The sequence below is a fragment of the Galeopterus variegatus genome, unplaced genomic scaffold (genome assembly GCF_000696425.1).
Source record: "Galeopterus variegatus unplaced genomic scaffold, G_variegatus-3.0.2 Scaffold2359, whole genome shotgun sequence".
Taxonomy (NCBI): Eukaryota; Metazoa; Chordata; class Mammalia; order Dermoptera; family Cynocephalidae; genus Galeopterus; species Galeopterus variegatus.
In genome coordinates this window covers 95,911-113,986 of record NW_007728470.1, presented here as the reverse complement: position 1 = coordinate 113,986, position 18,076 = coordinate 95,911, and the positions used below count along the sequence as shown (strand labels likewise).

Sequence of the window (18,076 nt, the reverse complement as noted above, 5' to 3'; positions counted from 1 at the left end):
TACCTGCCAGCCTCTGAGCAGCCCAGGCCCTGTCTGTTGGGGAGGGGAAAGGCAGGGATGGTGGAGGGGAGGAGGCAGAAGGCTGTGGTAAGAGGTGGATGGCTGGAATGGCATGGGCCAGCCCAGCTTCATCTCCTCAGTGGGAGGGCTGGGAGCTGAGGGAAGGGGGAGGCATGTCCTAGACAGGAGCCCCAAGGAGGACACCCGCCTGGATGGGGAATGGGCCTCCGTCTCAGGCAACCATGCTCAGGCTGTCCCCAAGGGCCAGAGAGGACAGGGGTGGCCTGTGACCTGGTGACAGATTGGGGAGGAGCAGCAGTCTTGGGAGTGCCCATATGAGCTGCCCTTGAGTTTGACCTGATGGGCTGACTTCCTGTCTCAGCCCAACCTTTGGGCTCCCTAGATGTGCCGGGTGGGTGGTGTGAGAGGCCCCAAGACTGACTTCTAAGCTTGGGGTGGAGGGATCGGGGTCCAGAATGGGGGCAGTAGGCCCGCAGCCTTGTGGGGAGCCTCTTTCCTCAGAAAGCACACACACTGACTTCTCACTGTACAGGTGAAGAAACAGGTCCAAAAGGTCAGGGGGCAGCCCAGGGCACACAGTGCCCAGCAGGGCTGAGACTCCCCTCCCAGCTCCAGCAGAGCCCCCGGCCTCCCCAGACACTGAGTCTGTTCCTATCAGCCGTGGGTGGGGCAGTGGTGGCTGCCAGCTCCCTTGGCTCCCTTCCCTTTCCTTCCCTGTGGAGGACCTAGGTGGCAGTCTCTGCTCTCCTTAGACCGGTCATTGCAGGGAATCCCAAACCTCTGGCCAGTGGTTCTCCATCCCAACTCCTGGCGGGGGGGACAACATTGGCTGGGGCTGTGCTGACCCCTCCTGGTGGCTGGTGGCATTGCACTGCCACCCCCCCCCCAGCCCTATTTCCCCTTGCGGGGTTTCTAGCTGGATCCCTTCCCCTTGGCCACCTCCACTGCCACTGATCCAGGACAGCCCCCCCCCCAAGCTGCTTGCCATTCCCTCCTTCTCTGGTAAATATTCTAGTTCACACATCTGTTCTCACTCGCCTGCTTTGAATCTTCAATGGCTCCCCAGTTCCTGGTTTTCAGACTTTATTTTAGAGTTCCCAAGCCTTTCATCACTCAAAAGCTCATATAAAACCTCAATCTATAAACAGATACAAGTGGAGCTGCTCTAAGACAATGGTAAGGGACCCACCCTCTGAGTCCCCACTTCATATCCCCAGCTCCGAGGCTCCCCCAAGATTCCCCAGGGCTCTGAGAAGTGTAGTTTGAAACCACTTATCTGTCTGATAACGCTTAGCACGGCACTCCGACCCCTCCCCGCAATCAGGCTCTGACTCCTCCAGCCTCTTCTCCCACTCTGGCCAGCTCTTGGGATCCCCAGGCCAGGCATGTGACCACTTCCAAATCTTTATCCTTCTATTAGGTTCCCTCTGGCATGCTCTTTTCTCCTCCACCTGCCCTATCCCAGACATCCTTCAGAGTCTGGCATCTGGGGACACTTCTTCTGTGACACTTTCCCTGATCCCCAGCCAGAGTGAGCCGCTCCCTCTTCTGGACCCTCACAGCCCCTTTCCACATGGAGCACATGGACTGTGGTATTGCCCTTGGTTGTGGTGGTCCTGGGACCCTCCCTGGACCATGAGTTCCTTGTGGACAGGGGACACCCACATTTTTAATCTTGGGGAATCAGGGCCCACATAGTGCCGGATGTGCTGGGGACCCCTGTGAATTGAGTGTGTGCTTTCAGTTAGCACATGTCACTGTGCATCTGCCATATCAGCCCTGGGGTCAACCCTGAAGATGACACTGGGCTGAATGGGCTCTGTCCCTTCCTCATGGAACAGTGAGAAAAGAGGGGTGCTTTGCAGATGAAGACAGGTCCTTTTGGGGAGATGTTGTGTGCAGTGTATCCAGTTACACCAGGACTGAACTAGGGTTAGAAGCCAGTGATCCTGACTTCCAGTGGTCACCAGAACCCCTGGCCCAGGGCTTAGTCTCTAAGGGTGGGGCAAGACCCTGCTGACTTTTTTGGGGGGGTTGGTTTCCAGGGCAGCGAAGGGATTCGAGGACCATCAGGCCTGCCTGGTTCCCCTGGGCCACCAGGACCTCCCGGAATTCAGGTGAGTGTGTGTTCTCTTAGCCTGGCAGGCTGCGTGTGCATGTGTGTGTGGGTAGGGGTGGGAGTTGGGTGAGGGCTGGAGAGAGTTGAGGGGTGGAGTCGGGTCTCACTCTCCTAGGGCTGCAACACAGGCATGCAGAAATGCTTTTTTCCTGTTTCCAGGGCCCGGCCGGTCTGGATGGTCTGGATGGGAAGGATGGCAAGCCTGGCCTGAGGGTGAGATGATAGGGATGGGGAGGGCAGCCACTGCTTCCTCTCCTTCCTTTGCCAAGTGCTAAAGTCAAGGGAACTCCAATGAACCCTGATGGAGTCCACTGCCCCCCACCTCCCCGCTGGCGCCAGAGCCCCTTGGTTTCTCAGTTCTCCTAGTGGTCTTAACCAGGTCAGATGAGCTAGGCATCACCAAAGGCAGGACAGTGAAAGGAATATATTTATACCTAGGAATGCAGGCAACTAAAGAAACTAGGCTGGGTTTCAGAAAGAGTCAGGCTGCAGATCTGGAAGGACTTGAGCAAGCCCCAGCTCCTTGGGGCTAGTTTTGCTGGGAAATCTGAAAGGGATGGGGCCATGGAAAAAGGCAGAACATCAAGGTCAACCCCCTTCTATACCCAAAAGAAGGCCCAGAGAGGGGCCGGGATTCATTCAGGGTCCACAGCCAATCAGAGGCTGAGCCAGGCTTGGAGTCTTCCCTCTGCCCAATGTGACATTCTCTCCATCCTGACATAGCCGGGAGGGGGAGAAGCCAGAGAAGGAGAAGACAGTGGTAAATGAGTTGGGTGCAAGCAGGACAAAACTCCTGTCTCAATGCCCCTGGTCTCTTTCCCTAGGGGGACCCTGGTCTTGCTGGCCCACCTGGACTCATGGGACCCCCGGTAAGTTGAGCTGCAGGAAGGAGTTGGGAGCTCAGAGGTGTCAAGGCTGAGCAGTTGTAGCCTCTGCCTGGGTGGTTGTGGCAGCTCAAATCCAGCCCTCCACAGACCGTGTCATGACTTTGGATTGGTTTGATTTGTTTAACCTGAGGAAGGAGGAGTGGGAAGAGGCCCCTGGGGGAGGCGAGGGATATGACAGCTCCCTGCTTTTTCTTCCAGGGCTTTAAGGGGAAAACGGGACATCCCGGACTCCCAGGACCTAAGGTAAGGGCCTGGTGACTTCAGTCAAGCAGATTTTCTCTGCTCTCCCCAAGGCCTTACCTCAGGCAGACATGGCAGCCTAGCCGGGGTGGAGGTGCCACCTGACCTCTGGCTGAGATGCCATCCTAACATCTGAGCCTTCTGAGGTCACCAGTGCCTGGCACGCTGAGTTGGGGCTTCACCATCTACCAGCCTGGGGGCATCAGAGGGCCTCTGTCCAAAGCCAGGGCAGGTGGCAGGGTCCCTCTGATGTGGGGTTGATTTGGCATGGGGGGTGCCAAGTAAAGGTCTGGCAAGCTCCAGGTGCCCTTCTGTCTTCTAGGGTGACTGTGGCAATCCAGGTCCCCCTGGCATCAGTGGCCGGCCTGGAGCAGAGGTAAGGACTCTGGATCTGTGCCTCTAGTGGGCCTTGGGACTCTGCTGAGTCTGGGTTGCAGCTGCTCCCTCCTGCTCACTGGCAGAGTGGCTGCCTTCTCCCCTCGGCCTGCTGGGGGAGGTCTCACCCATCCCTGCACATCTTGAATTTCTCCCTCCTCTTAAGGGTTGTAACTGGTTCCACTCCCTAGAGGCTGTTGGGTCACCAAACTAAAAATGGCAGGGCCTGGCCTTCTCAGGCTGGGGGTGCCTCTCTCTCCATTTAGCAGTTCTCATGGGGCAGGGCTGGCCCCTTGGCCCTGGCAGGCTTGGGTCTGGAGGCTGGGGCTCAGCCCAGCTCCTCTGCCCATTGGCGTTCCCACCAGCTCTGCTCAGCTCTCCCCCACCTAACAGCCACATGTGTGCACGTAACTCCTTGGCTGTGTCATTTCTTTTTTTTTCTGGCTCCCACAGGGTGAGCCTGGTGCCATGGGACCCCAGGGAAGACCCGGCCCCCCCGGCCATGTTGTGAGTTAACTGTTTTTGTTTCTACCTCTATGCGAGTTAGGATTCCAATGGGGTGGGGTGGTGGTGGGCAGGCTGGGACGACATGAGAGAACTGACTGCAGGAGCTGCCCCAACCAGAGCTAGAGGGGGCTGTGGGCTCACCCAAGTCAGTGGTTCCTAGGCTTTTCAACATTTTCTTATTTTCTGGGCATATTCAAGTTCACTATCAGACAAAGGTCATTCAGTTAGTTAACAAATCATTATTGAGCACCTGCTCCGTACCAGGCACTGTTTCAAGCATTGAGGCAACAGCAGTGGGCAAGACAGACAAGGTGCCTGACCTCATAGAGCTTCCATCCAGGCACGACACACAGAAAAATTAATGTGAAAGCATCAGGTAGCAATGTGATGTTACAGGGAGGGACTGGGAGGTGACTCCAGAGGAACACCTACTGGGGAAGTGACATTTGAGCTGCGGCCTGAATAAAAGGAGCCAGCTATTGAGCAGTCTGGGGAAGAGAGTCCATAAGAGAGCCTAAGACAGGGAGGAGCTTGGTGGGTTCAGTTAACCCCAAGAAGGCCAGCGTGGCTGGAGTGTAGCTTGAGAAAGATGTGGTGGGGACTGGAAAGCTGAGCTTACAGGAGGACACAATGTAGATGGTGGCGGCCCTCGGAGGGAGACATGCACATGGAAGCAGTGGACAGCTAGCCACGGTGCAGAGGGGAAGCAGCGGGCAGATCTGGGAGGTGTTTGGAGGTGCAGGACTTGCTGATGATCGGGATTGGGATGGGTGGCCCAGCGGAGTGGTAGAAAGAGGAATCAAGGGTGACTGCTGCTTTTGGCTTGGGCATCTGGGTAAGTAGGTGTAGGTGCAGGCCCTGAGATAGGACGACTTGTAGAAGATGTTTATTAAATAATGATGAATTTCCCATCTACTTTATTATTCAGTAATGGAGATGACTGTCAGTTAATGTCTTTGATCATCATGATGGCGCTGAGCTGATAGAGCTCCAGAGAAAAGCAGATACGCTGGTGTTTTGTTGCAGCCCTATTGTGGCTGGCTGTATAATTTCCAGGCTTTTGGAAATGTTCAAAATAGTTCATGATTGCAAAAAAGGAACTCTCAAGTCCCCATCACTATTTTTATGTATCTCAAGGGATCCAGAGGTCCTGGATTGGGGACCCCAGATCTAGCCTGGTCCCCCTCCCATTACAGATGAAAGAAGGAGTCACATGCTCTGAACTGTGGCCCCATAGGAGGTTCAGTGGGGGCTGGGGACAAAAGGGTGAAGGGCTCCTCCTCTCACCTCTGTCTGTCCAGCCCAGCCCCCTGCTGTGTGATGGTCCCAGTGCTGGACATTTCCATCCCAGGAGACTTGAGATAAGCAGAACAGAGGCTGTGGCCTCCAGAACTTTCCATCTAGGAATGAACTTTTCATCTAGGAGGGAAGTTATCTGAGAGGGACCCGAGTGTCCTGGGGTTCAGAGAAGGTGTCTCTCTGACCAGGGAGGTGACATTTGAGTTGTGCCTCAGAGGCGAGGATGCGGGCCCTTCGAGGTGGGTGAGGGCATTTTGGATGCAGCCCCAGTGCAGGGGGCAGGAGCATTCCTGGGTGTTGGGGCCTCATCAGGCTTATATTGGTGGGGCAGTGGGAGACCAGGGAGAGGGCCTGAGTGCCTGGCTACTGAGCTTATCTGTGTGGATGTTGGGTCAGTGCTGAACCTCTGCCCCTCACCCCCTGCTATGCAGACCCCAGCTCCTGGTCTTCCTTCCTCCATAGAACAGCAGGAAGTGGGGATGCCTTTAGGGAAGCAGGAGGTCTCAGAAGACACCCAGTACAGGTAGTTAACTCCCTCAGGTAGTTAACTCCCTTTGCCCTCTGCACTTGTTCCCTGGCTGTGGCTCCCACACCATCCCCTGAGCACAGCCCCTGATACACCACTCAGCGTGGGTAGGTGGGAGCCATCCTGCGTGCTCAGGGCCCCCAGGCCTCAGCTCTGGACACATATCTTTTGACAGAAGCTCAAGTGCAAGACCTGAAGGGAAGAAAGAGTTTCAGGAAGAGAATGGAACTGCTGAAGTTCAGGGCTTGTTCTGTCATTGGGCCCTCTGCCTCTTGGGGCCTGACTCCTGGACCCTCTTCCATCCCACTCACTTGTCTCTCTTTAGGGACCCGCAGGGCCTCCAGGCCAGCCAGGTCCAGCTGGAATCTCTGCAGTGGTGAGTGACACGCTCCTCTCCTTATCCCTCCTGGGAGTTTTGCCCCGCTCTGCTGTGGGCTCCTTTCAGAGGAAGCCAGAGGGATGGAGAACAGTTTGTCCCCATCCCGCTCCTTCCTGGAATCAGCCTCTCCTGTCTCCCTTTCCAGGATGTGGTAAAGGGCTTTGGAGAGGGCTGGGGGTCCTCCCAGGGTCCCGCCTTAAGTTCAGGCAGCCCTTCTCTTCCTGTGGGGCCTGGGAGGTGGGGGACATGGTCCCTGGCACGTGATAAGGTATCTGCCTCTGGCTATGTAGGGGTCCACTTCACCCTCTTCCCTTCCCTCTCACCATCCACCTTTCTGTTCTCTAGGGCCTGAAAGGAGACCGGGGAGCCACCGGAGAAAGGGGCCTTGCAGGACTTCCAGGCCAGCCTGGCCCACCCGGACACCCTGGTGCCCCGGTAAGACCCCACATTTTATGGCACAGCCCAGGAGGAAGAGGTCAGTTGGCTTTGCAAGTTGAGCATGCACTGCACATCTGGGGTCTCCAAGGAAAGAGAGGCTCCATGGCAGGATGGCAGCATGGAGCTTGCACCTGAGGATCTCATTACATTTGGAAAGACAGCCTGCAGACCAGTGCTGTGCCAGCTGCACACAGGGTCCTCTGACGATGCACCAGCAGCAGCTGTATGCAGACCTCTCAAACAGGTGTCAGAGAAGACCTGGTCCCTGCCCCTTCCCCAGGGAGCTTGTCAGTAGATGTCAGGAACCAGAAATGCAGTGCTATTACTGTAACTCTCTGAGCACCTCAGAAACCACGACTTGTCTCAGCTAATGTTTAACACTAAGAGCGGTGATGTATTGGTCACTGGCCATGTGCTGAATGACAAACTAAGTGCCTGATGTGCACTTTGTCTTAATCTGTACTGCAATTCAGAAGATGTGACTATCCCCATTTCATAGATGATGAAACAGGCTCAGCAAGGTTAAGTAAGTTGCTCAGACTCACACAGCTAGTGAGTGGAAGAGTTGTGACTTGATCCCCAGCCTACCTGATCCCAGAACTTGTGTCCTTAGCCACTCAGCAAAACCACCTCTTTCAAAAGTTCTAGACAGCTATACCACATCAGTTAGAACTGATTGCCAGTCTCAGGGATGAAAAGTCTCCTGGGAGAACTGAGAGAGGGACCCAGGTCTCCTAGCCCCCAGGTCAGGTAGCTTTTCAGGTGACTTTCTTCTGGGGAGCAGTAACAGCAACCCTGGGGCTGGTGGCCTGGGATGGGGTACATGACCCCAGTCAGTGTGGGGGTTATCAGTGAGCGCATCTGCCAGGAGGGCCTAGCCTCTCCACTCCTACTCACTCTGATTCCTGCCAAGGACTCAGGGCAGGTCCTTCGATGCTGCCTCCCTCCCTGCCTGCAGTCTCAGGAGCCTCCAGAGCCCCTGGAGGGATCTCCCACTTGCCTTGCAATCACAGATTCCTCTTCCCCAGCATCCCACAGAGCAGGGCTGGGACAAGAGGCAGCCTCTCCTGTATGGGGAGGGAGCAGGCTCAGGCTCTCCTTGGCCAATCTCTAGGACCTCACTCGAGGAGAGGTTCACAGTTCATGCATTCCTTCAGCAAACATTTAACATATATTCAGCCAGGGAGTGTGCAAGTTGTCAGGATTCCAGGCAAAGAGCAAGGCAGGCTGTTCTTCCCTTGTAGAGCTCAGGCAGGGGGGCCACTGGGAGCTGCTAGTATGGGGCTCTGGGACCAGGCTGGAGTGTGGGGTGGGGGTCTCAGTTTACACCACCTGTGTCCAGAGTGTCAGAGGGTGAGGGCTGGAGGATCATGGCTTCTCGGTGGAACAGGTGGCTGAGCATGTGAGGCATGTGGCACCAAACTGGGTTGGGGCTCATCACATCTCCATGGCTCTCTACTCCCCAGGGTGAACCTGGTGCGGACGGTGCAGCTGGCAAAGAGGTACCATTGAGCTGGTCTTCTCCTTTTCCCTTCTGCTTGCTCCTTGCCCTGCCCTGCCCCCTCTTCATTCATTCAGTAAACATCCCCTGTACTCATAGACTATTTCTGTGCAGATATACAGGACACTGATAACCCCTGTTGCTCTGGGGAGAGGAACTGGAGACTAGGGGACAAGGGTGGAAGCAAGACTTGTTTTACACTAATTTTTTAATCATGTACCTGGTCAAACAAATACTTCTGGGGCATCAGCTCTTGCCTGGCCCTCCGTTCTTTATCCTCACCTTCTTTTCATCTGTGATGGGGGACCCAGCCTACATGATCAAACAAGGCCCCAGGGACATGATTCTCCCTTCCAGCTGTCAACCCCTCTATTGGCAGGGAGGCTGTTGTTCTTTCTTATACAGAGCCCAGCTGGACACAGCCTGGTGGTCTGGGGCTAGGGCAGGTGGCCCTGTCACTGTACCTACCTCCTCCGAATGCCTCAGAGATGCTGACCAGACTTGACCCCTGACTTTTGTTTCCTCTAGGGACCCCCTGGAAAACAGGGACTGTATGGACCTCCTGGGCCAAAGGTGAGTGGGCACTGGCTGGTTTGAGAGGAGAAGCTCCTGGGTTGTTTAAGCCCAGCTGCAAGTTATGATTTGAGCCACAGAGAGGAGACCCAGGAAGACCAGCAGGCAGGAAGAAAAGTGGGTGGAACTTGGAGCAATGTCATCTCTGAGAACTTCTCACATGGGGCCTTTCCTTAGCTGTGGTTGGGGGAATGGAAATCTCCAGTTTATTCTCTGACCTACTGATTCATTCATTCATTTTTTTCATTCCACAACATCCACTTGGTCTTGCTCACATTCCAGGCCCTCTGTCCTGGCCTTGGGTAAACGGAGGCCCCTGAACAATAGGTGCTCCCTGTAGTCCAGTCACACTTACACTAGAGTATGGCAAGCTTTACAGAAGAAGATAAGGCAGCATGTAGGGTCATGGGAAGCGAGCACACAGCTCAGCCTGGGGAAGCAGGGAGGCTGCATGAGAATAGGAACATTTTGGCTGAGGAGGAGGAGTGCACTTGGTAGAGAAGGAGGGAGGGAGGGCATTCCAGGCAGGGTGGATTAAGACAGCATGGCAGAATCAGAGAATTACAGCCAGTGAGGTCTGGCTGAAGGTGCAAGGGCAGGGAGGTGAGGCTGAGGAAGGTATGATCAGGACCCATCGTGAATGGTCTTGGATGTCTGGCCAAGGAATTAGGTCTTCATTCTGTGGGCAGGTGGGAGCCATCAGAATTTCTAAGCAGGGAGTAATATCATGAGAACTGTCTTCTGGAAGGACCACTTTGGGGGCCGTGAGGCAGGGTGACCTGTTGGGATGCTGTAGCCATAGTCCAGAGAGAGATGCCGGTGGGAGGATGGAGAGGAAGGGGCAGATTGCTGAGACATCATAATGTAGACCTGACAGCTTGGTAATGCTAGACTGTGACTTCCTGTCCTTGTAGGGTGATCCAGGGCCCGCAGGACAGAAGGGCCAAGCAGGAGAAAAGGGGAGATCTGGCATGCCTGGCGGGCCTGGCAAGAGTGGCTCCATGGGACCTGTTGGGCCTCCGGGTCCTGCAGGAGAGAGAGGCCACCCTGGATCTCCAGGGCCCGCGGGGAGCCCTGGATTGCCTGGCGTGCCTGGCTCCATGGTAAGGGGGAGGGCAGCCATGGACACTGTCCCACAGAGCAGGCATGTGGGGTGGAGCAGGGGTCATTTTAGAAGCTCCTGCTGATATTCTGCAGGAAAGAGCATGACTCCCATGTAGGTGGTTCTTCACTGTGTGGGGGAGGGGAGCGGTTATAGAATCCTCTCCCCAGAAAAACGCACTTAAGCACAAAATGATTTAGACCATTTCAGGGTGGTTAGGACTTTGGGTTAAGAATCTGTGGGAGGCTCCTGTGACCTTTGCCCTCCTCCCCATCCTTTATTTCCATGAAGTCTGTTCCCCAGGGGAAAGCGCCAGGCCTGGAAGTGTAATTGAGGCAGGTTTTCTTCTCTTTTCTCAGGGAGACATGGTGAATTATGATGAAATCAAGAGGTTCATCAGACAAGAGATCATTAAAATGTTTGATGGTAATTGGCAGCTGGCTGGTGGCAGTGGGTGCTGCTTGCTTGCCCCTCCCTGCCACTTCTCTGCCCTGCCCTGGCTTCCTTTTCCTTAAAGCTCAGCATCCTCCCTTCTCAGCCCCACACACTTACAGGCCTGGGGTTTGACAGGCATATGCTCAATTATCCTTCAGACCTTCCTTGTCACCCGCTCTGTACTTACAGGCCTGGGGTTTGACAGGCATATGCTCAATTATCCTTCAGACCTTCCTTGTCACCTGCTCAGAGATAAAACGGTTCCCCCCTGCCCTCCCCAAGCCCCACTTGAGCAAAGGAGACAGACAAGAAAATTGCTATCAAACAAGTCTGCACGAAGTGGGCTCCAGACAGAGGGGCGAGCACAACTGTAGGTGGCTGGGGAGGTTTTATTTTAAGCTTTTCTTCTGTTTGTTCATCCAACATTGGTATGCCCTGTCCTGAAGGGGCTGGGCACCTTGTTTGGGAAGCAGTCCTTGAATACGAAGCAAGGAGTTTGGATTTGATTCTGAAGCCAGCGGTAAAGTGGTGAAGAGTGTGGAGAAGAGAGGCCGTAATCAGATCTGTGCTTCAGAAAGATCTCCAGGGAGAGCAGTGTGGAGGCCGGGGCACGGGTGCCGCTTAGGAGACCAGCCCACTTCCTTGCCCTGGCATCCCACTGAAGGAAGGCTGTTTTGGACTCCATGCTGGTGGCCTGTCTTCAGCATCTGCAGTCTGAGTCCCTGGGGCACCCTGTGATCAGTTCTTATCCTTTCTTACAGAGAGGATGGCTTACTACACTTCCAGGATGCAGTTCCCCATGGAGATGGTAGCAGCTCCGGGCCGACCAGGGCCCCCAGGGAAGGATGGCACTCCAGGCCGGCCAGGTGCTCCAGGATCACCTGGTCTCCCTGGTCAGATTGGCAGAGAAGGACGGCAGGGCTTGCCAGGAATGAGAGGTAGGTATGCCCTGTGGTTCCTGAGGGGCACATGTAGCTCTGGGGCAGACTTGTGCATTACATGAGGTCTGTCGTGAATGTGGTATTTGTGTGTTTGTGTGTGCTTCGAGTAATTTGACTGGCTGTGTCATTTTTCTGCTCAGAGATAGGACTTATTTTATTTCCTTTGTCCCAGGATTGCCTGGTACCAAAGGTGAAAAGGGGGACACTGGTATTGGCATTGCAGGAGAAAATGGTCTCCCCGGCCCTCCAGGTAGGAAAAACCAGCATCTGAGACCATGAATCCAGAGCAGCAGAGACCCCCTTTCTTTATGTTTCTTCTACAGCATGGTTGTGTAGAACTCCAAATACTATGGGTCAATCAACAACTGTTTGTAGTAATGTCACTGTATGTGAGACACTGCCAGGGCCTGTGGAGGAAGGGGGTGGAAGACACAGTGCCTGTCCTCAAGTCCTAAGCTGGGATAGCATGACCCAGTAGGAGAGGGCTGCACATGTCGGGCCCAGGGAACTAGAGTTCAAGTCCTGCTCAGCCTCTTATTGCCTGTGTGCCTTTTGAAGATACATGCTTAGCTGTATAGCCTGAAAGAAAATGGCCAAAGCCTGATGACCCAGATCTGAGACCCAGCTTTACTGCTTACCAGATGTGTGACCTCTCTGAGCCGGTGTCCTCATCTACAAAATTAGAAATAGTTCCTTTCTCAGAGAGTTGTGCAGATTCAATGAATAATGCATAAAAAGCACTCAGCCTTGTGCTTGGCACATGAAAGCTCTCAATAAAACTAGCCAGTAGTAAGTATTGTTATTGTTAAGTCAATGTGAGAATCAGATCAGGTCATCATGAAAACTTGTTGTAACCTGAGAAATATTCATATGTGAGGTGTTACTTACCATGGCCACGATTTCTTCTGATCTGGGTCTCCTGATTCTCCTTCCGTGACTTGTCCCTCCCTAGGTCCTCAAGGTCCTCCGGGATATGGCAAGATGGGTGCAACGGGACCAATGGGCCAGCAGGGCATTCCCGGCATCCCTGGCCCCCCAGGTCCCATGGGCCAGCCAGGCAAGGCTGGCCACTGTAACCCCTCTGACTGCTTTGGAGCCATGCCAATGGAGCAGCAGTACCCACCCATGAAAAATATGAAGGGGCCTTTTGGCTGAAATCACCTCCTGCCATTGAATGAAGGACTCCATTGGGAATAAATGGCCAAAGCTTACAGGACTCTGTGATGGGTTGTGAATGTTTGTGTTATTGTTGTTGTCGTTTTTAATTGCTGTTAATATTTTTTTTTAACAATAAATAAACAAAACTATCTGCAAATCTCACTTCCAGTGGGGTTCATCTGGTGCTGGACCACATCTCCGTCATCCTCCTTTCTCATTTGGCCTCAGGGTCAAAAAAGGACATCTCGGGGCCGGCCCGGTGTGCGCCGCTTGGGAGCGTGGCGGCACTCCCGCTGAGGGTTCGGATCCCACATACAGACCGGCAGCTCACTGGCTGAGCGAGGTGTGGGCGCAACACTGAGGGTTGCGATCCCATTGCCGGTCACGAAAAAAGACAAAAAGGAAAAAAAAAAAAAGGACATCTCCCTCATTGTCTGGGGTCAGCCATAGGAGTCGTGGGATGCTGCTGTATAGGGTGCTTCCAGTCCATCTCCTCTCCAGATGTTTCTGGCTCATCCTTCGGCCCTCTGGGCCTTGTGTCCTGCCCTTCCCGGCACCCTTCTCTTGAGTTAGAGAAGAGGCATCACTCAGCCCCTCCTCTTGAGTGAACCAAAAGCAGATTCAAAGACCCCACTTCCAGCTCATAAAGGCCCCTCCCTATTTGCTTCCCTAAAGAGACCAGTGTTTGGTACTCCAACAACCCTATGCCCACCCTCTTCATTTCCTGAGTGTGACCCAAAGCCAATCCAGGCTGCACCTTGGGAAATGTTACCCAGTGCTGAGGTGTGTTCACCTGCCTGGAAGCCCCTCCAAGCATGCAGTCTCCTCTTGATGCCCCAGTAATTCTGTGATTAGAAAACTTGTGCAAACAGCAGAAAAGATAGGCTCCAGCCCTGGGACTAGGCAACCAGGGAATGCTTCTCTGGGAAATGAGATGGAACCTCCTGCCTGCACAAACGCATGGCCCTGTCACTGGCTATCCATAAGTGCTCCAGGCAACGACTTTCTGGACTATGAATGGTGATATATCTCAGTTTAGGCCTTCAGAAACAGCCAGATTTTATCACTGCAACGGGGTCACAGCCAAGCCACGATCAGATCTAAGCTCATGGTCCTCAAAGTCCACTGGAAGTATGGTGATCTATCTGCTGTCTCCCTCTCCATATGTAAAAAGGCTAGTAAGAAGTGCAACGGGGTCACAGCCAAGCCACGATCAGATCTAAGCTCATGGTCCTCAAAGTCCACTGGGAGTATGGTGATCTATCTGCTGTCTCCCTCTCCATATGTAAAAAGGCTAGTAAGAAGAAGAAGAAGAAGAAAAGACAGCAAGTTGAACATTATAAAAACATTCTGTTTCAAGCATCTTCCTTCTCTACTTTTCAGATCGCTTGTCCTGATGGGCTGGCTGCCCTGTGACAAAGCAACGGGGCAAATCCAGGGGGACTTCCAAAGAAAGCCTTTTTTCTGGCCCCAGCTTTCTGGAAGGTTTATTCAAGAAGGATAAACTTCAAAGAGATCACAGAGCAGGCTCAGAAATGTATGCAAAGTCTAGATTCTTATCCAAACTGCCTGAAGCCTTCAAACTGGCTGTCAAATCTCTCCAGAACTGGTATTTCCAGTACATTTCTGAAAATTCCCTTCTTTTGTTGGGCCCCAAACACCAGGAGACCAGCCTATTGATGGCTTTTCAGAACCTTTGCCCTATTTTTTTCCTGCCAGGAGCAGAGGTGTGCCACAGCCAGAGGAATGAAATCAAGCAGACTCCTGAGCATGCCCGAGTGTCTCACATGATATTTTTACATAAAGGAGGAGTCAATTCTTTTTTCACCCCTCACCAGCAATTCTGTTAACCCTGGTTCTAACATAAAACATTAAAAAGGAAATGCATCATCTTTGCATTGAAGTAGTGGCCAGGTTTTGGACAGCGGATGAGGACAGATGTTAAAGCACTCCCATTGGAAGGCCAGCTTCCACTTTCAGCCCAGTCTGCAGAGTGCTTTGATGATGGCCCTGATGATCAGGAGCACGTTGGCACCAGTAGAAAGAAAGAGAAGCAAGGACCAGCTGTTGAATTGAGCAGGTTGGCTTTGAAGACCAGAGGGGGAAAATGCTATGAGGATACTTTAAACTCCTCCCCTTTGAGGGTCACCGGGTAATCAAGACTTACAGAGTAAATGATGTTTTCTTCACTCGTCTTCCTGAGTCAAATTCATGCTACTCTTATGGGATTCTATGACAGGCTAGGTTTAAGCTCTCATGATTTGAGTGCTCGCTTCCTCGGAGTTTGAAATTGCTATATTTTCTTGGACCATGAAGAATCAGACGGAAAGCTGAATTTTGTAGTCTCTTTTGCTACTATAGTCAGCAAAAAAAACAAAAACAAAAACAAAAACGGTGGATCTTGCTCATCAGTTCAGGAGCTGGGGAAACTGAAGAGAAAGGAAGGAGGGGCACATGACTGCCACTCCTCTCAGGCAGCTTTTCCACATTCCTTCCCTGTTATTCTTCTGCATTTCTTAGTCTATTCCAGACTTCTAAGGCAACACACAGATCATTCTGATTGGCAAAGTCTAACTTGATGAGTCCACTTCCTCTTCCTACCTTGCACCAGGAACTGTACTAGGCTCTGAGGCCCCCAAGACAAAGTAGGCAGATATGGTCCCTGCCCCCACAGTGTCTATGGGGACAGCAGATGTTAAAGAAGCCATTACAATAAAGTGGGATGTTGGGCAGTACCAGGTGCTGGGGAGTGCACAGCTGGGGAACCTAACTGTGTCTAGACAGAGAGAGATCGACCCAGGCAGAGGGAACAGCATGTGCCAAGGTCCAGAGATGATTGAGCACAGCAGGCTGAGTGACGGGGGACAGGGCAGTAGGGTTGGATTGCAGAGCGAGAACAGGGGAGACACAGTGGGAAACCACTGATAGGTTTTACACAAAGGTATATCAAGTCGGGTTTGCCTCACAGGGGGTTCATTGGCAGTGCAAAGAATGAACTGCAGGGTCCTTAATTTGAGAAATCCTCTGCTCTGTAAGATGGGAAAGGGCTGCTGCATATTTATTCTGCAGAGAAAAATCCCAAATTTTGATGCTTCTGGAATTTAAATCTTCCTTTTCGTCATAATATTTTCCTCTGTCACTGGAATTCAACAGAATCTAATTAGGATTTCTTCACATGTGGTTTGTTAACCCTTACAAGACTAGATCTTTTTTGTTATTGTCCCAGATAGTTTACGGGAACAGAATATGTTAATGTACTCTCCTTATGATCCCATAATGGAAGGAGACTGTAGCCAGTTGTCACATCTGCTGTTCTCATTTTTTGGTTGGTTCTGTGGAAGGCTGCAAATCACCCTCTGATCCACAACCTCCAAATGGAATTTAAATTTCAGAACTGGACCTAGTTGGAATCAAAGAGAATTAATTCCATAATAATTAGGTGGGTGTTGGTATTCCTTCTCAGTAAGCCATACGGGAGATGGTGCCAAGCCAGGCGGCTGAGGGGACAATGTGTCTAGGGGAGGTGGTATTTTCCAGTGGATGGGCCTTCCAGTACCAAGCTCTGCCTCACCTCTAATGGGTCAGCCGCAGGGCTTCCACGAACTCGGAAAAGTGCTCTGTGCTCTAAAAAGGGCTGGAATGCAAGTTTTCTTCTTTGGTTAAAACTGAAAAAATAACAGGAACTTTCTCCACCCACCTCTGTCTACCTCAGGTAGTTGAGGTTTTGGAAATGAGTTGAATGTTTTTCAGTCTTTGGAAGATCCTGATCTCTCCAAAACAAACACACCTGGCCTGCTGCGGGTCCTCAGAGGCACAGCCCTAGACGTTGGCTTTAGTTGGTCTTTGCCTGCCTGCAAGAAGACTTGAATGCCCCTGATTCCCAATAGCACAGACCTCCAACAGAAAGTTCTCCTAAGAACTCTTTTTTGGGTAGAGGGGGATGGGGACAAAGAATTCTCACAGGGGTTGAATCCTGAGTACCTAGAACAGAGCCTGGCAAGTGGTGGGAACTCAAAAGACTAATATTTTTGTGGAATAAATGAATGTGCATCACACAATCCCAGTGTGCAGGCCAGGTGTCTCTCTCTCCAGGAAAATGTCCCCTTGACCTTCAGCCTGGACTTCAGGACTTCTTCCTTTCTGAGATTTTGAAATTCAATCCCACCAATATTTTTTGGATTGGGGGGTTATAAAAGTAAAGATGACATGATTCTACTATTAAATACTGAATAGTTAAAAGCATGTGCCCCTGGGTTCAAATCCTAACTTCTACATTTATATTTTGATATTAAGGAAGCTAACTTTTCTGAGCCTTGGGTCTTCATTATAAATGGATAATAGTACCTATCTCAAACTACTGTGGTGAAAACTAAATACATAGTCCTTAGCACAATGTTTGGCACCTAGTGAGCATTTGATACATAATAATAATAATAATAATGGCCACTAACATTTATTGAATTCATGCCAGGCACTCTTCTAGGTGCTGGGGATAGAGGAATGAATAAAAGGACAATCCTACAATATACATGTAATCCTTAAAGAGGACAACTCAAGTAGTGACAAATATTATGAAAAAATAGGATACAGTGATTTGATAGATGGAATGTAATGGGGGTGGGCAGCATACTTTAGATGTGGTGTCAAGAAATGCTCCCCTACCCCCAGGAAGTGATATCTGAACTGAGACATGGATGACAAGGAAGAGCCAACCATTGACAAGTCAAGGGAAGAGTATTCCAGACAGAGAGAAAAGCTAATCTAAAGAGCTGGAGACAGGAATGAGCTCAGTATTTACAGGGGAGGTGCAACTGGGTCAGCATGGCCTGAGTGACCCGAGGAGGACAGCAATGGCAGAAAGTGAGGCTGGAGACACAGGCAGGGTCTAGGTCATGGAGAGCCACAAAGGTCATAAGGATGAGTTTAGATTTTATTATAAAAGTGATAGGAAGCCCCTGATGGAGTTTAAGCCAAAGAATGACATTATCTGATTTACATTTTAAGACAGTCACTCTGGCTGCCCTATGGAGAATGGAGTGTGGAGGGATGAGTGTAAGCAGGGACATTGGTTAGGAGACTATTGTAGTGACCCAGGCCACTTGGATCAGTGATAGTGTGAACAGGGAGAAAAGAACAGATATGTGTATATTTTTGAAACAGTGCAAATGGAGGTGGGAGAGTATGTGGAGAAACAGAGGACAACCAATAATGATCCTAGGTTTTTGGACTGAGAGACTGGGTGGATTTTTTTTTTTTTTTTTTTTAAAGATGACTGGTAAGGATCCTAACTCTTAACTTGGTGCTGTCATCACCACACTCTCCCAAACTAAGCTAACGGGCCCTCCCTATATATGGATCCAAACCCGCAGCCTTGGTGTTATCAGCACCACACTCTCCCAAGTGAGCCACAGGCTGACACCCTCGCCTTTTTTTTTTTTAAAGATGAGTGGATTTTCTGAGATGAAGGAGAGGAATGAATTTTGTGAAAACCATCAAAGAGAATTCTTATACAAGGCAGGCACCGACATTAGCAAGTGCACAGGGAGACTGGCAAAAGAGTGGCCAACACTGGAGC

The 18,076-nt window shown here is 51.7% G+C and overlaps 1 protein-coding gene across 1 annotated transcript in view; it reads left to right on the top strand.

Annotated features, from left to right (window-relative positions):
• The window catches only part of COL16A1 (collagen, type XVI, alpha 1), a 49,469-nt gene extending 36,806 nt beyond the window's left edge, over positions 1–12,663 (top strand). The window contains exons 54-68 of the mRNA XM_008581457.1: positions 2,067–2,138; positions 2,300–2,353; positions 2,965–3,009; positions 3,226–3,270; positions 3,590–3,643; positions 4,096–4,149; positions 6,300–6,350; positions 6,699–6,788; positions 8,258–8,293; positions 8,821–8,865; positions 9,780–9,968; positions 10,327–10,393; positions 11,164–11,340; positions 11,516–11,593; positions 12,296–12,663. Coding sequence (XP_008579679.1) covers positions 2,067–2,138; positions 2,300–2,353; positions 2,965–3,009; positions 3,226–3,270; positions 3,590–3,643; positions 4,096–4,149; positions 6,300–6,350; positions 6,699–6,788; positions 8,258–8,293; positions 8,821–8,865; positions 9,780–9,968; positions 10,327–10,393; positions 11,164–11,340; positions 11,516–11,593; positions 12,296–12,498 — 1,260 coding nt within the window. The 3' untranslated portion in view covers positions 12,499–12,663. The remainder of the gene's footprint in view (positions 1–2,066; positions 2,139–2,299; positions 2,354–2,964; positions 3,010–3,225; positions 3,271–3,589; positions 3,644–4,095; positions 4,150–6,299; positions 6,351–6,698; positions 6,789–8,257; positions 8,294–8,820; positions 8,866–9,779; positions 9,969–10,326; positions 10,394–11,163; positions 11,341–11,515; positions 11,594–12,295) is intronic.
• Positions 12,664–18,076: the final 5,413 nt, after the last annotated feature.